The sequence below is a fragment of the Mauremys mutica genome, chromosome 5, assembly GCF_020497125.1.
Source record: "Mauremys mutica isolate MM-2020 ecotype Southern chromosome 5, ASM2049712v1, whole genome shotgun sequence".
Taxonomy (NCBI): domain Eukaryota; kingdom Metazoa; phylum Chordata; order Testudines; family Geoemydidae; genus Mauremys; species Mauremys mutica.
Genome location: NC_059076.1, coordinates 91,809,742 through 91,830,523, shown reverse-complemented (window position 1 = coordinate 91,830,523; position 20,782 = coordinate 91,809,742). Strand labels below are relative to the sequence as shown.

General features: G+C 42.6%; 2 protein-coding genes and 1 long non-coding RNA gene across 12 annotated transcripts in view; 2 read left to right on the top strand and 1 right to left on the bottom strand.

The window, feature by feature from the left end:
• The window catches only part of EXOC1 (exocyst complex component 1), a 63,001-nt gene extending 57,687 nt beyond the window's left edge, over positions 1 to 5,314 (top strand). For all 4 annotated transcript variants that reach the window (XM_045017485.1, XM_045017484.1, XM_045017487.1 and 1 more), the window contains 3 exons: positions 1,865 to 2,064; positions 3,147 to 3,341; positions 4,614 to 5,314. In XM_045017485.1, the coding sequence (XP_044873420.1) occupies positions 1,865 to 2,064; positions 3,147 to 3,341; positions 4,614 to 4,766 (548 nt within the window). In that variant the 3' untranslated portion in view covers positions 4,767 to 5,314. The remainder of the gene's footprint in view (positions 1 to 1,864; positions 2,065 to 3,146; positions 3,342 to 4,613) is intronic.
• Positions 5,315 to 5,326: 12 nt separating this feature from the next.
• Positions 5,327 to 10,752, bottom strand: LOC123370730. The gene is made up of 3 exons (XR_006579520.1): positions 10,085 to 10,752; positions 8,880 to 9,015; positions 5,327 to 6,926 (listed from the first exon to the last, which is right to left on the bottom strand). It is a non-coding gene; the product is annotated as an uncharacterized LOC123370730 (long non-coding RNA).
• A 108-nt stretch (positions 10,753 to 10,860) lies between these two features.
• Positions 10,861 to 20,782, top strand: part of CEP135 (centrosomal protein 135) — an 89,196-nt gene continuing 79,274 nt past the window's right edge. For 5 of the 7 annotated variants that reach the window (XM_045017483.1, XM_045017479.1, XM_045017476.1 and 2 more), the window contains exons 1-4: positions 12,945 to 12,987; positions 15,175 to 15,339; positions 17,609 to 17,799; positions 19,249 to 19,416. In XM_045017483.1, coding sequence (XP_044873418.1) covers positions 15,227 to 15,339; positions 17,609 to 17,799; positions 19,249 to 19,416 — 472 coding nt within the window. In that variant the 5' untranslated portion in view covers positions 12,945 to 12,987; positions 15,175 to 15,226. Of the gene's footprint in view, positions 10,957 to 12,944; positions 12,988 to 14,730; positions 14,817 to 15,174; positions 15,340 to 17,608; positions 17,800 to 19,248; positions 19,417 to 20,782 lie in introns of those variants that run through there. The other 2 variants (XM_045017478.1, XM_045017477.1) reach the window with 2 other exon arrangements.

The window sequence follows — 20,782 nt, the reverse complement described above, 5'->3', positions numbered from 1 at the left end:
CCACTGTCGGAGTTTCTGGCAAGAAGAAACTGAGGGTGTGGGGGGGAACCGGCAGCGCCTTATATACCGCAGCATGTGCACACTACTCTCGGAGGTGCCAGAGCCAGTCCCCTACAGATACTGCTGAGGGAAAAACTTCCGGCACCGGTGCACATGGTCAGCACACACACCTAAGTTAAATGGACATGAGCAACACATCTCAAAGAACACCAGTTACGGGAAAGGTAACTGTCTTTTTTTTTTTTTAAAGAAGGTATTTGAGAGAGAGAGAAAGGATACTTAGCAGAAAAGAGGGCACAGACTGCTCCAAACAATTTGGGAGTAGCCTCAAAAAAAGCACAAAGCTACAAGTGGGAAAAAGACAAAAGAGATAGGAAGGACGACTCAGGATGATACTAAGACAAAAAGACAGGAGAGATATAGGCAGGGTCCTGATCATGAGGAGTTTGAACTTAATGCAATAAGGGATTTTGTTGGGAAATGGTCAGGGCTGTTCAGTAAGATATCTGTAGCTGTCACGCTTTGGATAGAATGGAAGAGAGGAAGACCAAAATTGGCAGCGACATATTTTCCTAATGACTATTCAGTGGTGTGTCTGAAATGAATTGATGGTCTCAGTTAATTTTCTAGAGCACAGGAATTCATGCCACAAAAATTACTATCACAAATGGCATTCTCGTTGTTTCGGTGGAAAGGCTAATGGATAAATGGGCATAAAGACTTTACTACACTTTTACTTGGAGTGGTGATCTAGAACTAGGTTGAGGAGCAATGATGGGGCAGTATGTGGAAATATACATTAGCAATGGCCTGTTCTGTGGACAAATGAGTGCTTCCATCATCAAGATTATCAATCTGGCACCTTTATGTGCACTCCTGTTTAAAAAGAGAGACTGGACGAACAAGATAACTTTGGCAATAGACACCGATATCCTAAGTAAAAATTGGTTTCAGAGTAGCAGCCGTGTTAGTCTGTATCCGCAAAAAGAACAGGAGTACTTGTGGCACCTTAGAGACTAACAAATTTATTTGAGCATAAGCTTTTGTGGGTTACAGCCCACTTCATCAGATGCAAGCCCACGAAAGCTTATGCTCAGATAAATTTGTTAGTCTCTAAGGTGCCACAAGTACGCCTGTTCTTTTCTAAGTAAAAATTGTTCGTGGTAAGAAAAGTTGGGATATGCAGAATAGAACTCGTATTACAATACAAAAATCTTCAATAACAGCAAAGGGAGCCTAGAATAAATACTTTTTTGTATAATTTTTTTCAAGTTTTGCTACAATGCATAAATATCTTCAAAGGGAAATAAATTGTTTGTAAACTTCCACAAAGTGTACAAATGACTGTTCCTTTTGTTTAGCAACAAGTGATGTAAATAAGTGTATCATATATCATTTTATAATATTTATAAATTACTCTCTATACTCTATATGTAAGGAATGGAACTCTGTAGTTTTAGGACTAATGTGAAGTGCTGCTTTGAATATGCTCATGTACTTGTTCAACAATGGAAATCATTTTGGCAGACTTGCCAAGTAAAAAGTCATCAGTTTGAATCCTCATCTCTGCTTAAAAGGATACAACTTACCAGGAATTCTTTCTTATGTTTGTTTTATCCCACACGGTTCCCTAAGGAGGTAATCTTCCTAGAGAAATTTAGTTTGTGGATCTTGCTAAAATTAAAGGGCTCTAAAATTTTTACAAATGACTGTTCTTGACATGAAAGCCAAAGACACTTTTCTGGAATTGTTCCTATAGTTGGTTCTTTTGCATTCATCTTACAAAGCTTTTTTTTTCCATAATTTAGAAATTTTAATTACCTTAAGAGATTTGTGTTGAATCTTCTTACTGTTTTGATTTTAGTGGAGAAAGTAGCAAATGAAAGCCAGAAAACACCCAGGGATGTGGTCATGATGGAGAACTTCCACCGTATTTTTGCAACTCTCTCTCGTTTGAAAATCTCATGTCTTGAGGCCGAAAAAAAAGAAGCTAAACAGAAATACACTGATCATCTCCAGTCTTATGTCATCTACTCCTTGGGACAGCCTCTTGAGAAATTAAATGTAAGCATCTTTTGGTCTAATTGTATTTCTGATGCAAAATACAGCTGTCTTTCTCCAAAAACTAGTTTGCATGTTTTGAGTTTGCTGCTCCAGGCGTGTCAGGATGTGCCATTTCTTGTTCTGTTAACTTCCAACCAGGGTGACTTCCAAAGGGCTTTCATGTCCCCCCAGGTCAATGATTTAACACCTCCATGACTGCTAATATATTGCAGATTTTTTACCCAAATGTTCATGTGAGGACAGGTATTCTTTTCCAACACTAACTTTCATCACTAATTAGGAGCTTGGGGATGCTGTTGCCCACCACAGGTGGTAAAAGCATTATCACCCTGTTTCTAAACTACTTTTAAAAAAACCCTAATACTCATTTAATTGCCAAAACCAGATCCATATATATGGCAGCACATTTTGCTTTAAGCTGAGCTATTCAGTTGGATACCATAGTGAGATTTGTAAGATATCAGCTGTGCATATCAAATGTATTTGATATTGTTAATTATGTTTTACATTAGGATTGTAGTTTTTGTTTTTTAGAAAATTATGAATTTTTATGGTTGAGAAATTAGTCATAATGAAATGTCTATATATAAAAAAAATCTAAAATGCTTGTTTGTCACCTAACTTGAGTTAAACTATGAAGTTGCCTACATACATTTTTGAAGGCCCACTCCTCTCTGGAATGCATATTTTAGGATCTCATGTTCGTGTGCATCACTACTGCTTTTTATTTTTTCTTCTTTAGACATCCACGGCTCTTCTGCTGTCTCTCTTCAGGCTATGATCTTGTTAGTTTTAGGCTGGATCAGCACCTGACAGAAGACTTCAAGGGAAACCTCAGGTGCTGCAAGAAGTGGTCCCTCTGAGTTAATACTTAACGAGTACTCTAGTGCAGTGGTGGAGGATACTGCTCTGTTTAGTGGGGTGGAACCAGATCCTTAGCTGATGTAAATCAGTATTGTTTCATTGAAGTCAGGTTTTTTTTGGTCATTGTGGAAACAAGATGTGCCATCAGATCAGTATTCCCACACTTACATGCACTACCCTACATTTATGATTATGTTAATACTATAATTGTATTTTAGCATTTCTTTGAGGGTGTTGAAGCTCGTGTGGCACAAGGCATAAGAGAAGAGGAAGTAAGTTACCAACTGGCTTTCAATAAACAAGAGCTTCGCAAAGTTATAAAGGAATATCCTGGTAAGGAAGTGAAGAAGGGATTGGATAATCTCTATAAGAAGGTGGACAAACATCTTTGTGAAGAAGAAAATTTACTTCAGGTAAAACTATCAGATTTGTATAAAGAATAATCTGACATTTCAGATTGTTTTAATGCCTGTACAAACATTCTACTACTTTGTAGAATAGCCTTTAGTCTGCTTCTCTAAAATGAAACTTCACAGGAATGAGAGAGAATTAGCATCTTGACTTGCATCAAAAGAAAGCTATGTAAACTACAGCTCTGTATTCTGGGAAGTACATCATCAGTAAATTAGTAACTTGCCATAACTTTTTCTTTTGAGGTGGTGTTTCTGCATACTCCCATTTGGGGGATGCGCCTTGAGCTTCAGGACTCTTCTGAAAATCAGTGGTTTTTTTGGAGCCTTGCGTGAGTCCCTCAAAATGGAATGTTTTGAGGGTTGAGTTTTCTTAAAGGGGTATTCACCCCCAATTGCCTCTACTCCTTTTGACAAACTAAATCAACTGCTAACAGGAGTTAGGAAGAAACTTCCCTTAGAGTATGCCGTAATTGTCCATTATTCGGTTTCTTGCAAGCTTGAAACAACTAGTGCTGGCCAGTGTGGGAGATAATGCATCAGACTAGGTGGACCACTTGTCTGATCTGGAAATTCATCTATTTCTATACATACGTTTTGGCATAGAATATTACTTTCAGTTCATTCTCTTCCAGTGCTATGAGTGGGATTTTAAAAAGTGGTCAGTGGTGGCCTAATTCTGTTCCCATTAGAGGGAACAGAATTAGGACACTGCACTGAGGATTTTATAAAATCTCACCCTCTTTGCTCAGTTAGGCCTGATCTACACTATGGGGGGGAGGGGAATCAATCTAAGATACGCAACTTCAGCTACAAGAATAGTGTAGCTGAAGTCGACGTATCTTAGATTGACTTAGAATTACTTACTTCGCATCCTCGTGGCGCGGGATCGACGGCCGCAGCTCCCCTGTCGACTTTGCTTCCACCTCTCGCCAAGCTGGAGTTCAGCAGTCGACAGGAGAGTGATCGGGGATCAATATATCGCATCTACACTACACGCGATAAATCGATTCCCGATAGATCGATCACTACCTGCTGATCTGGCGGGTAGTGTAGACATACTCTTAGTTACATGAGATATTTGTATTTAAACCCTTTATAATAATTTTTTTTAAAACAACCCAAAAACCTCTCTTTTGTAATTCTGACTTGGTAGAAGTTGTAAAAAAGTTTATAGAAGGTGACTTACAGAAATTCTATAACAAAAATCTTGTTTTTCTGAATTTTGTCTTGATAAAATGTCACTTACTTTAATTTGTATTCCTTCTTTGGCAGGTTGTATGGCATTCTATGCAAGATGAGTTTATACGCCAATACAAACACTTTGAAGGCTTGATAGCTCGTTGCTATCCAGGATCAGGTGTTACCATGGAATTCACTATCCAGGACATCTTAGACTACTGCTCCAGTATTGCACAGTCTCACTAAACTTCTACAAGGGGAAAATGCTTGAAAAATATCAAGTACTATGAATGTTACTTGCTTTAAGAAGATGAAATAAGAAGCATATGTATTCTTAAATGTTCTATAAATGTCTAGTCATATTTCCATCTCGGATATATTTCAATGCAGAATGAAAAGCCTAAATAGCAGTGTTGCTTTCCTGCTCGGTTGAAGCACTATTTTAAAGCATTAAATTCATGAAACACTTACTATTTAATTTTTCTCCCACTGGTGCCCAGGTTTTTTTAAATCTGTAACTCTTTCTTGCTAACAACAATTACCTTTTGTATATTCTTAGCACCTTGAAAGGACACTACGGTCATCTGACTTCACACAAGTACATTGCATCCTGGTAATTATGTAACCATTAAAAAGATTGTACAGAATTAGTTTTTTTCTGCCTCAAGCTGTAATATATGGATGTGGAGTTCAGTCCATGAAAGTACGAACTAAATTCATGTTTTGAGAATTAATGTGACTGTATGTGGCTGTAACTCTTCTGATCATAAGTAAAAATAATCTTTCAAACATAATGTCCCATAAACTTTTTATTCCAGAGTATTCATTAATTCTTCAGCTGTTCACCGCAAAAACATCAGCCATCTCTTAAGTTCAAAATGAGGTACCCAAGACAAGGCAGAAAACTACATAATTTTCCATACATTAACTTTTTTATTGGTATTTACTAGAGCATGACTGAACTTCAGTCATACATTAAGCAGAAGGTCTGCAGTACTACCATAAAGACAGCTAAAACTTTTTTTTTAAATGCATGAATTCCAAAATCTTAAGGGCCAAGACTTTCAAAACTACAAGGCTCTCAAGTTCATATTTAGGTACCCAAATGGGAGCTTCTGGGTGGCAGTCACTTTGAAAATAAGGTCATTTGTTTAGGTCCCCAAGTATGGACTTGAAAGCCTAACATTAGGCACTTATTTTTGAATATTCTTACATTGTTTACACTGTAATACTACCATGTCCACATTGCATAACTGTGTATTTAATGGTATGTATTAAATACAAACAATAAATCTTCAATAACCTATTACATTTATCAAGGAAAACCTCTCCAAAGAAACCATCTGAACAGATCTCCACTTTTGAATTCATCTACTTGCATGCCCACATGGCAGGAACTTCTTTTGAAATTTCTGAGCCATTGGTTTCACTAAGATATTTTTTGTGTTAAAATGTTTCTAATGCACCAATAATAAATCGCTTTCTGACCACGGTCAGTAAATAAGCTTGCTCAGAATTCTTGATCAAAGATAAATTACACAACTTTAATATTGCATTGTTAGGATGTTTTGCATTTAATCTGTCTATTTTAAGAAAGGGAAAATCCCATGCTACTATTCTGCTTGCACACTTTACAAGCTGTATAGAATATATGACTGAAGCTTGTATATTTCTTCTGCAGGGTGAATTAGCCTGCACAATAAAGGTGTGTTGTAAACTCTTTAAATCCAGAGCCAAGCAGCATGCTGAATTTATAAGCTCCATCACACCTTGCTCCAAAGTTGGTAAATCTCTTGTTTATCATCTATTTCATAAAATGTGTAAATTCTTGTAACCAAATACCTGCCCAGATAACTATATGGTGTAAGGTGTTTTTTGGTACATGATTATATTCTGTTAGGAATGTTGCTGCAATTCAAAATGGAGATTAGAATTTCAAGATGGTGCATATGTTAGGGAGGGTTTGAACTCCATCTTGGTGCCCTTCTTCATGGCATTTTCCCACCAAAACTCTGTTTCCAGGCAAAACTTGAGGGACTGAGAACTGGCTAGAAGCGGTTGGGGGCAGGGCCTGTCAGTGTGTGCCTGTCAGAGTGTGCCTGTGAGTGTGTCTCAGAAGGGCACATCACAGAGAGCATATAAGGAACTGTCAGCGATGTCGCAGGGGCTGTCCACCATCGAGGCAGCCATGTCCAGGTTTTTTGCACGGCATCGGATCAAGACTTTGGCTACTAACATCTGTCAAGGATTCTGATACTTACCTGATTCCTGTAATCCACCAAAGGATCCAGTGAAGGCTTGCCGTCAGCTCAGATCTGTTGATCTCCTGCTTCAGCAATAAGACAGCCAGATCCCCCGATATTCCAGAGATCCTAAGATGGACCGTCCATTACCGGTGTCCTCCATCTGCAGTTAGAAGAGACAGTAATTATTTTTAGGCATTTATTAGTTTAGCCAAGGGAGACTAAGGGTCTGGGCTTTATGCCCCCTTACTGGAATCTGTTCGTGGGTAATTATATTTGTAGTGTTCCCCATAGTGAATCTTCCCCCAGTTGTATCTATCCCTTAATAAATCTTTCTGTTTAAGGTTATATTCTTTCTATCCTTTATTTCAATGCAACACAGGTGGGAGTCACACAGATTTCTAATTCTCCCAGTTGATAGATGCTGGTAGGAGTCAAACCTGTTGTATATGTCACCTCCTTATTATTCTACACAGAGATTTGGGGAAACAATGGGCATGCATGGTAATAGAATCCATCCCTTGTTTGAGTGTTAGCTATGCACTCGAAATTTTTTCTGTACATGCTTCGGCCTGTATTGTCAAACATATTTAATATTTTAAAGCCATATACTGTTAATGAAAAACCTGTTTCCATACCAAGTTTGTGTCTCCAGGAAATGAGACACAAAGTATGTGAGGTAATAGTTTTTACTGGACCAAATTCTGTTGATGGGAAAAAGACATGCTTTTGAGCTCCACAGAGTTCTTCACGTCTGGGAAAGGTCAGTGTGTCACAGCTAAATACAAGGTTGAACCCTGCACTGGAATACATATGGGGTTTCATCAAACAATTACAACCCATACTTGATGAGGACTGCATCCTGAAAGATCTTTACTGAACTCTGTCTTCTGGCTTTCAAATAACCCACCAACCTTGCCAAGATCATAATCAGAAGTGTGCTCCCCACAGACCAGGGCGCACCAACCCAAAGCAACACCATATTCTGTCATAACACCACATGCAAACCTTCAGCCATATCTCTTTTGCTGCGACAATAACCCCCCCACACACACACATCTTTCAAGATCCATAGGTCTTACACATTCCTGTCACAACAGGTGGTATACCTCATCCAGTGGATCAAATGCCTCCAAAATTAAGTTGTTTGTTTTTATGAAGTTCACAGGGATGTTGATACATATGAGAGACTATAAATACAATGGATCAGGAAACAATCTGACATCCCAAATCAATTGTTGTTACTTTTCTTTAACTCTATTTGACAAACTAATGATAATTTAGCCTAAAACAAAGTCACTTAGACTGTGTCTAATAATGTAGTAATTATTTACTGAGTACTAACAGCATGCTTAGTGCTGTACAAAACAGTGATTATTACTCGATAGGTTTGATTCTATTTTTCATATGTGAGAGATGATGTGAACAAATGTTGTTGCCAACTACCAGAATTGAAGTCACAATGCTTGTTTTCAGCTTAAATAACATATGCTATAAAGGCATAAAAAGACTGACAATTACCGCAGCACTTCTAACATTTGTAGTAATAAGAACAGTGTCAATCTGAGTTGTTAATTGGTATAGGTTACCATCTTCCTCCTGTGCCAAACAACTGGTTAGTAAGATTTCTAGGGGTCAGAAAATCAGTGTTCCTAAGGTCTGGTCTACACTACAGGGTTAGGTCGAATTTAGCTGCATTAGGTCAATTTAAAAATGAATGTGTCCACCCAACCAACCCTGTTCCGTCAACCTAAAGGGCTCTTAATCAACTTCTGTATTCCTCCCTGGCGAGGGGAGGAGCACTAAAATAGACTTTTCTAGGTCTAATTTGGGGTAGCGTGGACACAAATCAATGGTATTGGCCTCTGAGAGCTATCCCAGGGTGCTCCATTGTGACCGCTCTGGACAGCACTTTGAACTCGGATGCACTAGCCAGATACACAGGTAAAGCCCTGGGAACTTTTGAATTTCATTTCCTGTTTGGTCAGTGTGGCAAACTCAGCAGCACAGGTGACCATGCAGTCCCCCCAGAATCGTAGAGTGTAGAATGTTTCTACGCTCCCCCTATCATCACCACCACTGAGGTTATTGCAGATTAGAAGGCGAAAAAACGTACTTGTGATATGTTTTCCAAGCTTATGTAGTCCTTTCGCATTGATAGGGCACAGCTTAATGCATGGAGGCATTCAGTGGCAGGGGCCAGGAACGAATTAAGTGAGCGCGAAGAGCAGAAGCAGGACACGATGCTGAGACTAATGGGGGAGCAAATGGACATGATGAAGTGTCTGTTGGAGCTTCAGGAAAGCCAATGAGCACAGACCCCCGTTGCATCCACTGTATAACCGCCTACCCTCTTTCCCATGTTCCATATCCTCAGCCAGATGCCCAAGAATGCGGTGGGAAAAAATAAATAAAAAATAATAATAATAATTGGAAATATACCAATCTCCTAGAACTGGAAGGGACCTCTAAAGGTCAAGTCCTGCCCCCTGCCTTCACTAGCAGGACCAATTTTTGCCCCAGATCCCTAAGTGGCCTCCTCAAGGATTGAACTCACAACCCTGGGTTTAACAGGCCAATGCTCAAACCACTGAGCTATCCCAGCCACCCACCCAACTCCAGAAGATGGGCCAAGCAACAGAAGCCTGTCATTCAAAACAGTTTGATTTTTAGTGTGGCTACAATAAGCAATGTGGCCTTGTCCTTCCCTCCTCCCCCATCCCACCAGGGCTACCTTGTACTTTTTTTTTAATTAATAAAGAATGAATGCATGGTTTCAAAACAATAGTTATTTTATTTCAAAGGGGGGAGGCTGGTTGGCTTACAGGGAATTAAAATCAACAAAGGGGGTGGGTTTGCATCAAGGAGAAACACACAAAACTGTCACCCGAAAGCCCGGCCAGTTATGAAACTGGTTTTCAAAGCCTCTCTGATGCGCAGCGTGCCTTGCTGTGCTCTTCTAATTGCCCTGGTGTCTGGCACAAAATGATTGTCTGACATTGCTTTCATGGAGGGAGGGGTGACGTACCCAAAAGCAACCGCAACAATGTTTTTGCCCCATCAGGCACTGGGAGCTTAACCCAGAATTCCAGTGGGCGGCAGAGACTGTGGGAGAGGTACCCACAGTGCACCATTCCATAAGTCAATGCTAGCCACGATAGTGAGGATGCACTCCGCTGACTTAATGCACTTACTGTGGACATATACAATCGACTGTATGAAATTGATTTCTAAAAATCAACTTCTATAAAATCAACCTAATTTTGTAGCGTAGACATACCCTAACTTTCACAATTTTATCACAGACCTTGCAATACTTACTCATCTTAAAGTCCCATCTCTCAGCCATGAGACTCTCCGGTTATTTATTAAATAAAAGAGCAGGTTTTGGGCTTGCAGAGAAAATCTTGAAAATGGGACCTGCTTTCAAAGGTTCAAGAACCAGAAGGAAACCAAAAAGCACCAAAGGGTTTCTTATTCTATTATTTTTAAAGGCCCGTGATTTTTAAGCCACGCGGGATTTTGGAATACTTGGGGCTGGCAATACTAGAAATTGGGCAATTCCAGAAACAGGCCAGAGCCCTGATGTTGGGACAGGGCTTTTTCGCTGTCCTGTAACGTTCCAGCAACCAACCGACCACCGCGGTGCAGCCAGTGTCACTTGGTGGCTGCGACGCGCCGCTCAGGCCGGGGCTGGGTGGCGCAGACGGACGGTGCCTCCACGGTTAAGACGACTTGCAAAGCCAGACTGCGCGGGCTGCGCCCCTGCCCTGCTGCCCAATGCGGTACGGGGCAGAAGGTTTCTGGGCCGCCCTGGTGGTGAGCACCGGCTGGGGGGCAGCCGCTGAGCCCGCCTGCAGCCCTTTCCGGTCTCCAGGGCCGGGACCCCGCCCGCGGTGGGGCCTACGGGGCAGATCCCGCGCGGGCCGCTGACACGGCCGGGCGGCCGGGCACTCCAGGCAGCCACAGCGGAGGAGAGGCTGCTGGGAGCCCACTCCGCGCGGAGGCTGCTGGGAGTCCCAGTGCCGCTAGAGGTTGCTCGCTGTGCGGCAGTTGGTGCGGAACGCGGCGGAGCTCGCGCTTGCCCGGTTGCTGGGGTGACGGGGCGGAAGCGGACCTTCCTCCGCGCGCCATTTTCAAACCGCTAGTTGGCCCAGCGGCCGGCGCCGAGGCCTGCAGAGCCGGAGTCGCCGGTGAGTGTCCCTCGCCCCCGAGGTTACGGGCACGGTCGTTAGCAGCCCCCGGAGCTTCGCTTCCGCTACTTTCCGGGGAAGGAAGGGCCGAGCCCTGCGGCGGGGGGAGGGTCACAGGCTGTTGCTATGGCGACGTTGATGACAGTGATGTCAGGCGCGGGAGGGCTGGGAGCGCCCGGGCCCGGGGATTCCGGGGGCCGGGTCTGGTGAGGGGTGGCCCGGGGCTTAGCGGCAGGGCTGGGCCTGGGCAGGCCTGTGCTACCGGCGGCCCTGAAATCACCCCGGACAGTGATGGTGGGGCCCAGTTACCATCATTGCGTCCCCACAGCCCCCTGCCCGCGCCCCTCCCTGGGACGTGTCCGCCCGCCTACCCCAGCCGGCCCCTCCTAGGAGTGACTGTGTCTGTGCCCAGGTCTCCCTTCGACCACCTGCTCCCACTGTGCGGCCTGTACCCGGATCTGATCTGTGCCAGGCTGCCTGCACCTAGTGTATCTGCCTCCACTCCCACCCGGCCCCTCCCTCCGACCGACCGCAGCTGCAGCCCGCACCTTCCCACCCTGAGGCCTCCCTGTGATCTACCCACATCTATCCCCTGCTGACCTCTTCCATATATCCTTCCTGTAACCTTTGCAACCCCACGGCCCCCACCATGTGCGCGCGCGCACACACCCTGACCCATCTCTACAATCTGTGCAAACACCCCGTGCTGACCAGAGGCGAATTAAGATTTATTGGGGCACTGGGCACAAAGAACATTTGTGCCCCCCCCCACATCCCGTGGGCCCACGAGCTCTGGAACTGGAGGTGAGTGGGACATACTCACCCACTTTTTAACATGAGCAACTAGGAGCAGCAGTGGCTGCGCTTTGCAGGGAGGGAGCTGATAAGGTGATCAGCTCCCCTGCTGCAAAGCACGTCCCTGTTAGTGGAGCCAGCCTCTTTCTGGTGGGAGCCCTCACCACGGGGCCCTGCCCCCTGCTCTTCCTCTGCCCCTAAGATGCTAAAAGACCACGCACAGTCAGTCTGTGAAATTCTTTGTCAGAGGATGTTGTGAAGGTCAAGACTATAACAGGGTTCAAAAAAGAGCTAGATAAATTCATGGAGGATATGTCCATCAATGGCTATTAGCCAGGATGGGCAGGGATGGTGTCCCTAGCTTCTGTTTGCCAGAAGCTGGGAATGGGCGACAGGCGATGGATCACTTGATGATTACCTGTTCTGTTCATTCTCTCTGAGGCACCTGGAACTGGCCACTGTCAGAAGACAGGATATTTGGCTAGATGGACCATTGGTCTGATCTAGTATGGCCACTCTTATGTTCTTAACCATTCAGGGAGCCTGGACCACTATGGAGAGCCCCAGACCCTCCACTTGCTCTGGGTGGTCCGGGACATGGGCTGGGGGCTGCTCTTGGTCCCCTAGTTCCCCACCCAGGACAGTTGGAGGGTCTGGGGTGCCCCACAGTGGCCTGGGCTTCCTGGGCATCTCTTACTGTGCCCGGCTCCAGCCTCCAGTTTGGCTAGGGGGTATGGGGCTTCAGGGGGAAGAGGAGGAGCAGGGACACAGTTCCAGCGCTGGGGGCCCTCTCCCCTTCTACACATGTTCCGGCACTGCTGGGGCCCATGTGTCAATCTGCCACTGGTGCTGACCCATTTCTGCAACTGGAATCTGCATTTCTATATGTATACTTGGACTTTAAGAAAACCTTTGACAAGGTCCCTCACCAAAGGCCCTTAAGCAGAGTAGGCAGTCATGGGACAAGAGGGAAGGTCCTCTCATTGATCAGTAACTGGTTAAAAGATAGGAAATGAAGAGTAGGAATAAATGTCCGGTTTTCACAGTGGAGTATGGTAAATATAAGGGTCCCCCAGCGATCTGTACTGGGACCTGTGCTGTTCAATATATTTATAAATGATCTGGAAAAAAAGGATAAACAATGAGGTGGCAACGTTTGCAGGTGACACAAAATTACTCAGAAAGTTAAATCTAAAGCTGACTGCGAAGAGTTACAAAGAGATCTTCCTAAACTGGGTGAGTGGGGAACAAAATGGCAGATTAAATTCAGTATTGATAAATGCAAAGTAATGCACACTGGAAAATATCCCAACTCCACATACAAAATGAAGGGGCCTAAATTAGCTGTTACTACTCAGCTGTGGGGGTCTGGGTGCAGCTAGTTTGGGATCTGGATGTTGGGGCTTGGAATGGTACAAGGGGGTGGGGCCTGTCAGGGTGGGGATTTGAGTGCAGAGAGCTCAGTGGGGGTGGTCGGTGCAGAGCTGGGGGTCTGGAGGCAGGGGGTCTGGTTGCTGGGAGGCTTCAGATGCAGGGGTTGAGGTTCAGTGGGGTGGAGTTCAGGTATGGAGGGTTGGGGGTGTGTGTCTAGGTATACAGGGTGAGGCTTGGAGGGAGGGGTGGGTATGGGAGGTCTGATGCACAGGAGTTGGGCGGATGGGGGAGAAGCTCCTCTTACAGTAACTCCTCCCCCCCCCCCCATGGCTGAGGAGCGATAGGGGTAAGAAGCAGGGGAGGATGCTGAGCTTCCTGCAATCAGGTTTTGGGGGGTGGGTATGCCACAGCCCCATCTGCTCCTTGCATGGGAAGAGGAAGGCCCGTCCCCTCTTGCCTCCAGTTCAGCCAGGACTAGCAGCTGATCCTGGCGCAGGATAGGAGCCACTGGCTGGGGTGTCCCAGTGATTTACCTCTCCGCCGACTGCTTCGGGTGCCTGAAATGATGTACCTGTGCTGCTAGGGAGGGATTCATGACCGGTCTTGCAGTTTCCCTGTCAGAAAGTCATTTTTCTGCGGGAACGTTGATTCTCCGCACACGCAGTGGCACAGAATTCCCCCCAGGAGTAAGCCTGATGTTTAATTTACCATTTCTAAGCAGTTTAACAGAGAAGCTTGCCAATTTTATCTGGAACTCTCTCTAGGCACTGCCGGTATTTGGGTCCCCTTTCAGTGAGGATTCAGGCCAGGACATGGTACAAAGATGGTGCTGGGTGGTTTTCTGGGTAATCTTCTTTTGACTACAGACTAGGCATATTAATACAGAACTCTGAGTAATAATTCATTTAAACTACAATACAGAACTGTATTTCCTGTACCCCTCAGAAGCAGTGCAACAGCTTGGGGGAGTCAGAGGTAACAGAGGAGCTGAGGGAGAGGGAAGTAATTGCTGGGAAGGATCCTGGGTGTCAATTTGGAGGGTTGTTGGGTATGGGTGGGAAAAGTATGGAACAGGTTTTTTTGGGGGGCGGGGAGGGATTGTTAGGGCGCTTCCCCCATACAGACCCTGGCTGACCCCTAGCCTCTCCCATTCAGTCAAGCACATATGTTCCTCCACCCCCACTCAGACACCCATTCCCTCCATCCCCATGTGTTCCTGCACCCCTTGTCCCCATGTGTCTCTGTGCCCCAACTCAGCCATTCCCCTTCCCCCTTGTGTCCCTGCACCCCTCTCCCCTTGTGTCCCTGCACCCCTTCAGCCAGCCTCCTCCCCTCATCCCTATGTGTCCCTGCACCACCACCCCGTCCTTATGTGTCTCTTTTCCCCCCACTCAGCCATCCCCATGTGGCCTTGCACTCCCTTCCCCATTCCCATGTGGCTCTGCACCTCCCTCCCCACTGTGGCCCTGTGCCTCCATTCCCATTCAGCCCCTGCCCCAGTCTCTCCTCCTCCACTAGCCCTTATGAGCCTGCTGACACCCACCCCCCAGCAGCTCCCCACTGTCTATCTCCCTATATCCACTGTCTCTTGACCTGGCCCCACAGGCGCTGTGAAGAAGACACTGAAGGCTCTCTCTCTTCCCTAGTTGGCTGGGAGCGGCTGCTCTGTTCTAGTGTCACAGCGCCCTCTGGTGAGCAAAAGGCAGAAGTGCATCAACTTTCCAGCAGAAGCTATTTTCTGCAAAAATTAAAATTAAAATATGCATGACACATTAATTATGCGCATGCACAGTGGCGCAGAATTCCCCCAGGAGTAATAATCCACTGGAACTGTCAACCTTGAGTGAAATTTGTATGTGAAGGAAACAAAATCTTTTTGAGAACTGGATCTCACTCCTGGCAGAGATCAAGATGACCACAAAATTCATATACAAAAATACTATTTATTTATTTATTTTATTTTATTTAACCAGAAAGGATTGCTTTTACTTATTCATGTTGTACAGCGACAAGAAAGAAACTTTGTATATGTTCTATAATCTTTTTCAGGTCACCTTGTTTTTGCTGGGAGCGATAAAATCACTTTTGAAGCATATTCACAATGAGCACGGCTGCAGAGCGAAAGTTCATTAACCTCAGGAAGAGGCTAGATCAGCTGGGCTATCGACAGCCCTTGGGAGTGGAGAGCTTGCCTCTGGTGGAAAAACTTTTTAGGTATCCAAACAAAAGGGAAATCTTTAAAAAGAACATTAGTCATAGCAGTGCATGCTACTTGACTATAAAACTAGTAGAAAACTTATTCTTTTAAAAAATTGCTTTTCTGTTGAAATAGGGTCAAATAAGAAATTGTCTAAAGTGAACATTTAAAATTTTATGAGGTTCTATTGGGATAGTTTCTAAGTATTGACAAGTTAAGAAAATCCTAGTATCTAACTCCTGGGACAACTGGGTATTTACTGGTCTCTATAAAGACTGATAATCTTCACTTAAAAATTCAAAATGTCTAAACTGAGGCTAAAAATGAAAACTTACCTCCTGACTCTGGTTCTTAACAATCTTATGTGGGTAGAGTGTATATATCTGTGTCCACATTTACTGAAATGTGTAATGGGATGCAACTGGTTGCATAAAGCAGAAAATGAATGTAGCTAAGTAGTATGTCTGGAGGACAACTTATCCACTCTTCAGCTGTTTGATGGCTTTGATGCCATTAGGCACACAGGAATTGCCATACTGGATCAGAACAGAGGTCCAGCTAGTCCAGTATCCTGTCTCGGATAGTGGCCAGAACCAGATGCTTCGGAGGAAGGTGTAAGAACCCCACTATCAGCTCATGTGGAGTAATCTGCCCCATACTTAGGTCTCATCCTGAGTACCAGTAGATTGGTTTGTGCCCTCTGAGGTATGAGGTTTAATGTTCCTTTCACAAAATTAGTTACAATTAATTATGGTAACTAAATATTATTGAGATACATATCAATACTAATACTTTTTTGAATCACGTTTAAATTTTTGGCCTCGGTGACTTCCTGTGGCAATGACTACCACAGTTTAATTACATGTTGTTTAAATTTTGAATTTCCTTTCCTTTAATATAATTGAATGTCCACTTGGTCTTGTGTTATGAGGCAGGGATAACCAAAACTTTTGATCTGCCTTGTCTATGCCATCTATGCTTTTATCATGTCTCTTCTTCTTCATCTCCTTTCTAACGTAAACAATCCCAGTCTTTTCACTCTTTCTTCATATGACAGTTTTTCCATGCCCTTGATTATTGTCGTTGCCTTTCTTTGAACACCTCTAGTTCAGAAATGTCCTTTTTGAGAAGGGATGCACACAGTATTCGAGATGAGGCTGCACCAGTGATTTATGTAAAGGCACTACAGTATTTTCTGTACTATTCATCATTGTGTTCTTTATGCATTTTATGCCAATTGTCATTTTCAGTCTTAGTGGACATACCAATCTGTCCACCCAATATTTTTAAGGTCATGTCGTGTTACAGCTTATCCTTGAAGAGCAACATAAAACATTTTAATTTAGAAAAAACAAAACTCAAGGCAACTCATTTTGTCTACAATGAGAGCAGATCAACCTAGTTTCTGGTTGAATAACCAGGTCCAGAGTGTCCATAGGCAAGATACTTTATAAGAAAAAATTAATAATCTAATTGATTATTGAAGATAGAAGCTTTCTTGACAGGATACCATTTTTCATATTGAAAATTTAAGAAGAATTCTATTTAAAACAAAACTACTTGTGCTGCTGTTAATTTTTCTTCACAAAGAGAATTCTTTAGGGAAAATTAGTTAGGCCTAATTTTAGGAATATATTTGTTAATCCCACATTTTTGGTTTACAGACACTTGGTATGTTACAGAAACTAATTATTGGTGGCCTCTGGCGGTTCTGCCAGCATTATTATGTAACCAGAGAATCCTTTCTGAATATCTAGCAAGTTGTAACCAACAATTCTAGACTAAAGCCGGAAGGAAAAGATCAGCCACATTTATGTCTATTGCATTAAACTGCATTAATATTTTGAAGTTTGCACTGAATTATCATCAAATCTTTACAGTGAAAATTCTGACTTTATATACCTATGTTTTGTAATGTACCTGTGTATAAGAGAGGGAGTCTTAAAATCTCTCTAATAGATTAAACAAGTACACCTCTACCTCAATATAATGCGGTCCTTGGGAGCCAAAAAATCTTACCGCGTTATAGGCGAAACCGTGTTATATTGAACTTGCTTTGATCCACTGGAGTGTGCAGCCCCGCCTCTCCGGATCACTGCTTTACCACGTTATAACACGAATTTGGATATATCAGGTGGCATTATATCAAGGTAGCGGTGTAATTTAAAAATGGTTTCAAACAACATGACTGCCTTTTTAAGGACAAAATAACCATTTGGGATTATAATTTTCAATTTGGTAGGATTCTTACCTGAATTTAGACTGTCTGCTGTCTTTTGATTTCAGTGACCTTGTCCATACAACAGAGAGCCTGCGCAGTACAAAGTTATCTGCTGGAAAAATTGAAAAAGAATGCAGCAATTTTGATGCTATTCTAGAACCTTATAAAGCAGAGAATGCTAAACTCACCAGGGAAAATAATGAATTACATTTAGAGATATTGAAACTGAAAGAACAATCTGATCATCATGTTAAAGGTAACATGAAAAATTAAGATACTTTTCAGTCTTTTTGAATATCAAAAATAACTGGATTTTGTTTCAGATTGCACATATGGCCCTGATCTTGCAAATTCTTCTGTATGTTCTTAACTTTAAGCCCATGTGTAGTCCCATTGACTTCAGTTTGTTTACAGACTGGGGCCTAAATGTACAAATGTTTGTTCTAAAATCTAAAGGCTGCTGAACTCCAATATGTTAACATACTGATCATGTCAAGTTACATTTTTTTCTGAGATACTTCTCCTACAGTGATACTCAGACTGAGCCTTGGGAGCTGCAAGTGGCTCTTCAATGTGTCTCCCGCGGCTCTTTGCAGCATATGATATTAAAATACTGTGTGATTTTTATTAACCAGTCTAAGTTATTAACCAATCAGGATGCTTTTGCTATGTTATTAACTAGTTGTAGAATACTTGGTCAATCATTTTGCTGTGAGACTAATTGTATATTAAAAAGAATAGTAAATGAAACAATGAATTCACATTATTGTATCCTTAATATTGACAGGGAAAGCTAAAGCGTCTGTGTTCTGTTTTGTGCAGTAGCATCACAATGACAAATGTAATCAGCAAAAGCAGTATTTCAGTATATTTATCTCTTCTTTTTTCATTACTATCCTCACTATGAATGAAGAGCCAGTGACGGTTTTCTTTGCTGCACCACCAGCGTAGTCCTGGCTATAAGGACATATTAACCCTTTCAAAGGAGGAGCAAATCAGTCTACGGGTGATATTCGGATGGCACAGAGCAGTCATAGTAATCGCTTATGCCACTTACTATTCCTGGCATAGAAGGATAAATAGTTAATGGCTACAAGAAAGAGGATCAGAGGGGTAGCCATGTTAGTCTGTATCCACAGAAACATCGAGGAGTCCACTGGCACCTTAAAGACTAACAGATTTATTTGGGCATAAGCTTTCGTGGATAAAAAACTCACTTCTTCAGAGGATCTGGCCAGGATGTTTCTGAGCCCTTGTGTCTGTTGCAGCCTGGCATAAGTTAGAGCAGCACAACTCAAGAGGAAAAGCCTGCACAGAGCATCGCCGAGATCATTGGCAAAGCTGAGCTTTAAGCTGCTTTTGCAGATCACCGCCGTGACCTGTGCTCTACAGTCTGACAGAACTACGAGTCTCCAGCTTATTCCACTGGAGTCTGTCTGTACTGAATAAAAATAACAACAACAATAATAATAATCTGTAAATAAAACTCAGATGTTACTTACATGAAGTAAGACTTTAACAGCTGATAAAATATTAGTAATAATGAGAGAAAATTTGCATGAACTTTGCAAAAATCTAAAGAACTACATAACAGTATCAGCCCCTATATAATTGTCATGTTTTTGAAAATGAGGACATATGACTCCTTTATGCATATTTTTGTACTATTAGAATATTGATAGCTATTGTTTTGTTTTTTTTCTAGACTTGAAGGCCACATTAAGAAAGGTTGAACATGAGACAGCTGACTTGAAATTTCTGAATAATCAATATATACATAAAATTCGATCATTAGAGCGAGATAACAAAGCCAAGACTGAAAAAATTCAGCAACTTCAGGAGAAGAATCTACAAGCAGTAGTACAAACTCCAGGTACGACCACTGCATATAAAGCAATCCTAGATAGTCTTACTTTTCCCAAACTGTGATGATGTTCTACTTTCTAGGTAAGGATGAGAAGCTGGGATTATCTTCTTAAACTTTCGGCTCTCTGCTCTGCAAGTCTGCTTTTCCGTATGTTTAAGAAAGATTTGTGTAACATATTGTTATCAAAGAAAGATGATGAGTGGTATGGGCAAAGTTGCCTCTGGAAAATTACATAGTTAGAACACAACCTTAAGGGTATCATGTTAACCAACATAATTTTGACCGTGACTCTGCTACCAATGGCAAATCATATTTAACACTGTCAGCTGGTCGTGGGTAAACCCATGTCTCAGTAGTTTGTCTTTAACATCGTACAATTGGTTGTGGTTAATATGATTTGTCCCTGTCTATATTGACTTCACCGTAATGGTCAGCATCATGTTACTTAACCTGTTAGAGCAGTCTGAGGGCTGCTGTCCTGTAAGAGCCACAAAGGGCTGTAAACTTAGTTCAAAATCAGAGTAATATAGTGGCTTCTAAATGCTAGCCTCCTTGTTTTTAGTAATCATGCCTCTCCCCTGCTTTTCACTGGTATGCTGATAGCAAGAAGGGTATGTGGAACATGAGAACCTACTTTGGCTGTACAGCTTCAGGATCATCATCCTTGCATCTGGTTGATCCTCTGTGAGCCACTTACTTGGCTTTTGCAGCTGATGTCAGTTTTCCACCCCAATACTAAACAATCATACTGCACCAAGGATCTAGCTCTCTGGGAACTCAAAGAACTTAAAGTAGTCTCTCTCTGCAGGTCTCTCTGATAAATGAACATGTGCAAGTGTTTCATTTCACTTGTTAGGGTAACTTCTCTCTCACTTCCTTTCCCACACCCTTTCAAATGGGGAAGTGTTCGTGGGGAATTGCAACATTTAAGGTTTTATTTCTGAATTCTTTTGGTTACCTATCCACTATTGGCATCTGAAAGAAATCCATGTACAATTTAGCTAAAATTAAGCTATCTTCTATTCTTTTTCACCTCCATGCATTCATGCTCCTCCCTTGGGATTTTTGTTCATTTCTTGCTTGATGACACATTGTACTCATCTTTTATGTCTGTGGCTTTACTCCTTTCTTTCCCCTCTCATTTTCCCCCTCAAGAGTCTTCTGCAATTACCCCTATTCCATGCACAAAGATCTAACATCATATTTAATATTCTGATTAGTAGAACTAGTAGTTACTGCCTCTGAAACTAGTCAGTACTATCCCTCATATTTTTTTATTAATATAATACAATATAAAAAAACTGTTGGTGCACATGGCTCTTTAATTTACAGGCAAATAGTCAAGATTGCTAGAAGCATCTGTAATATAAAT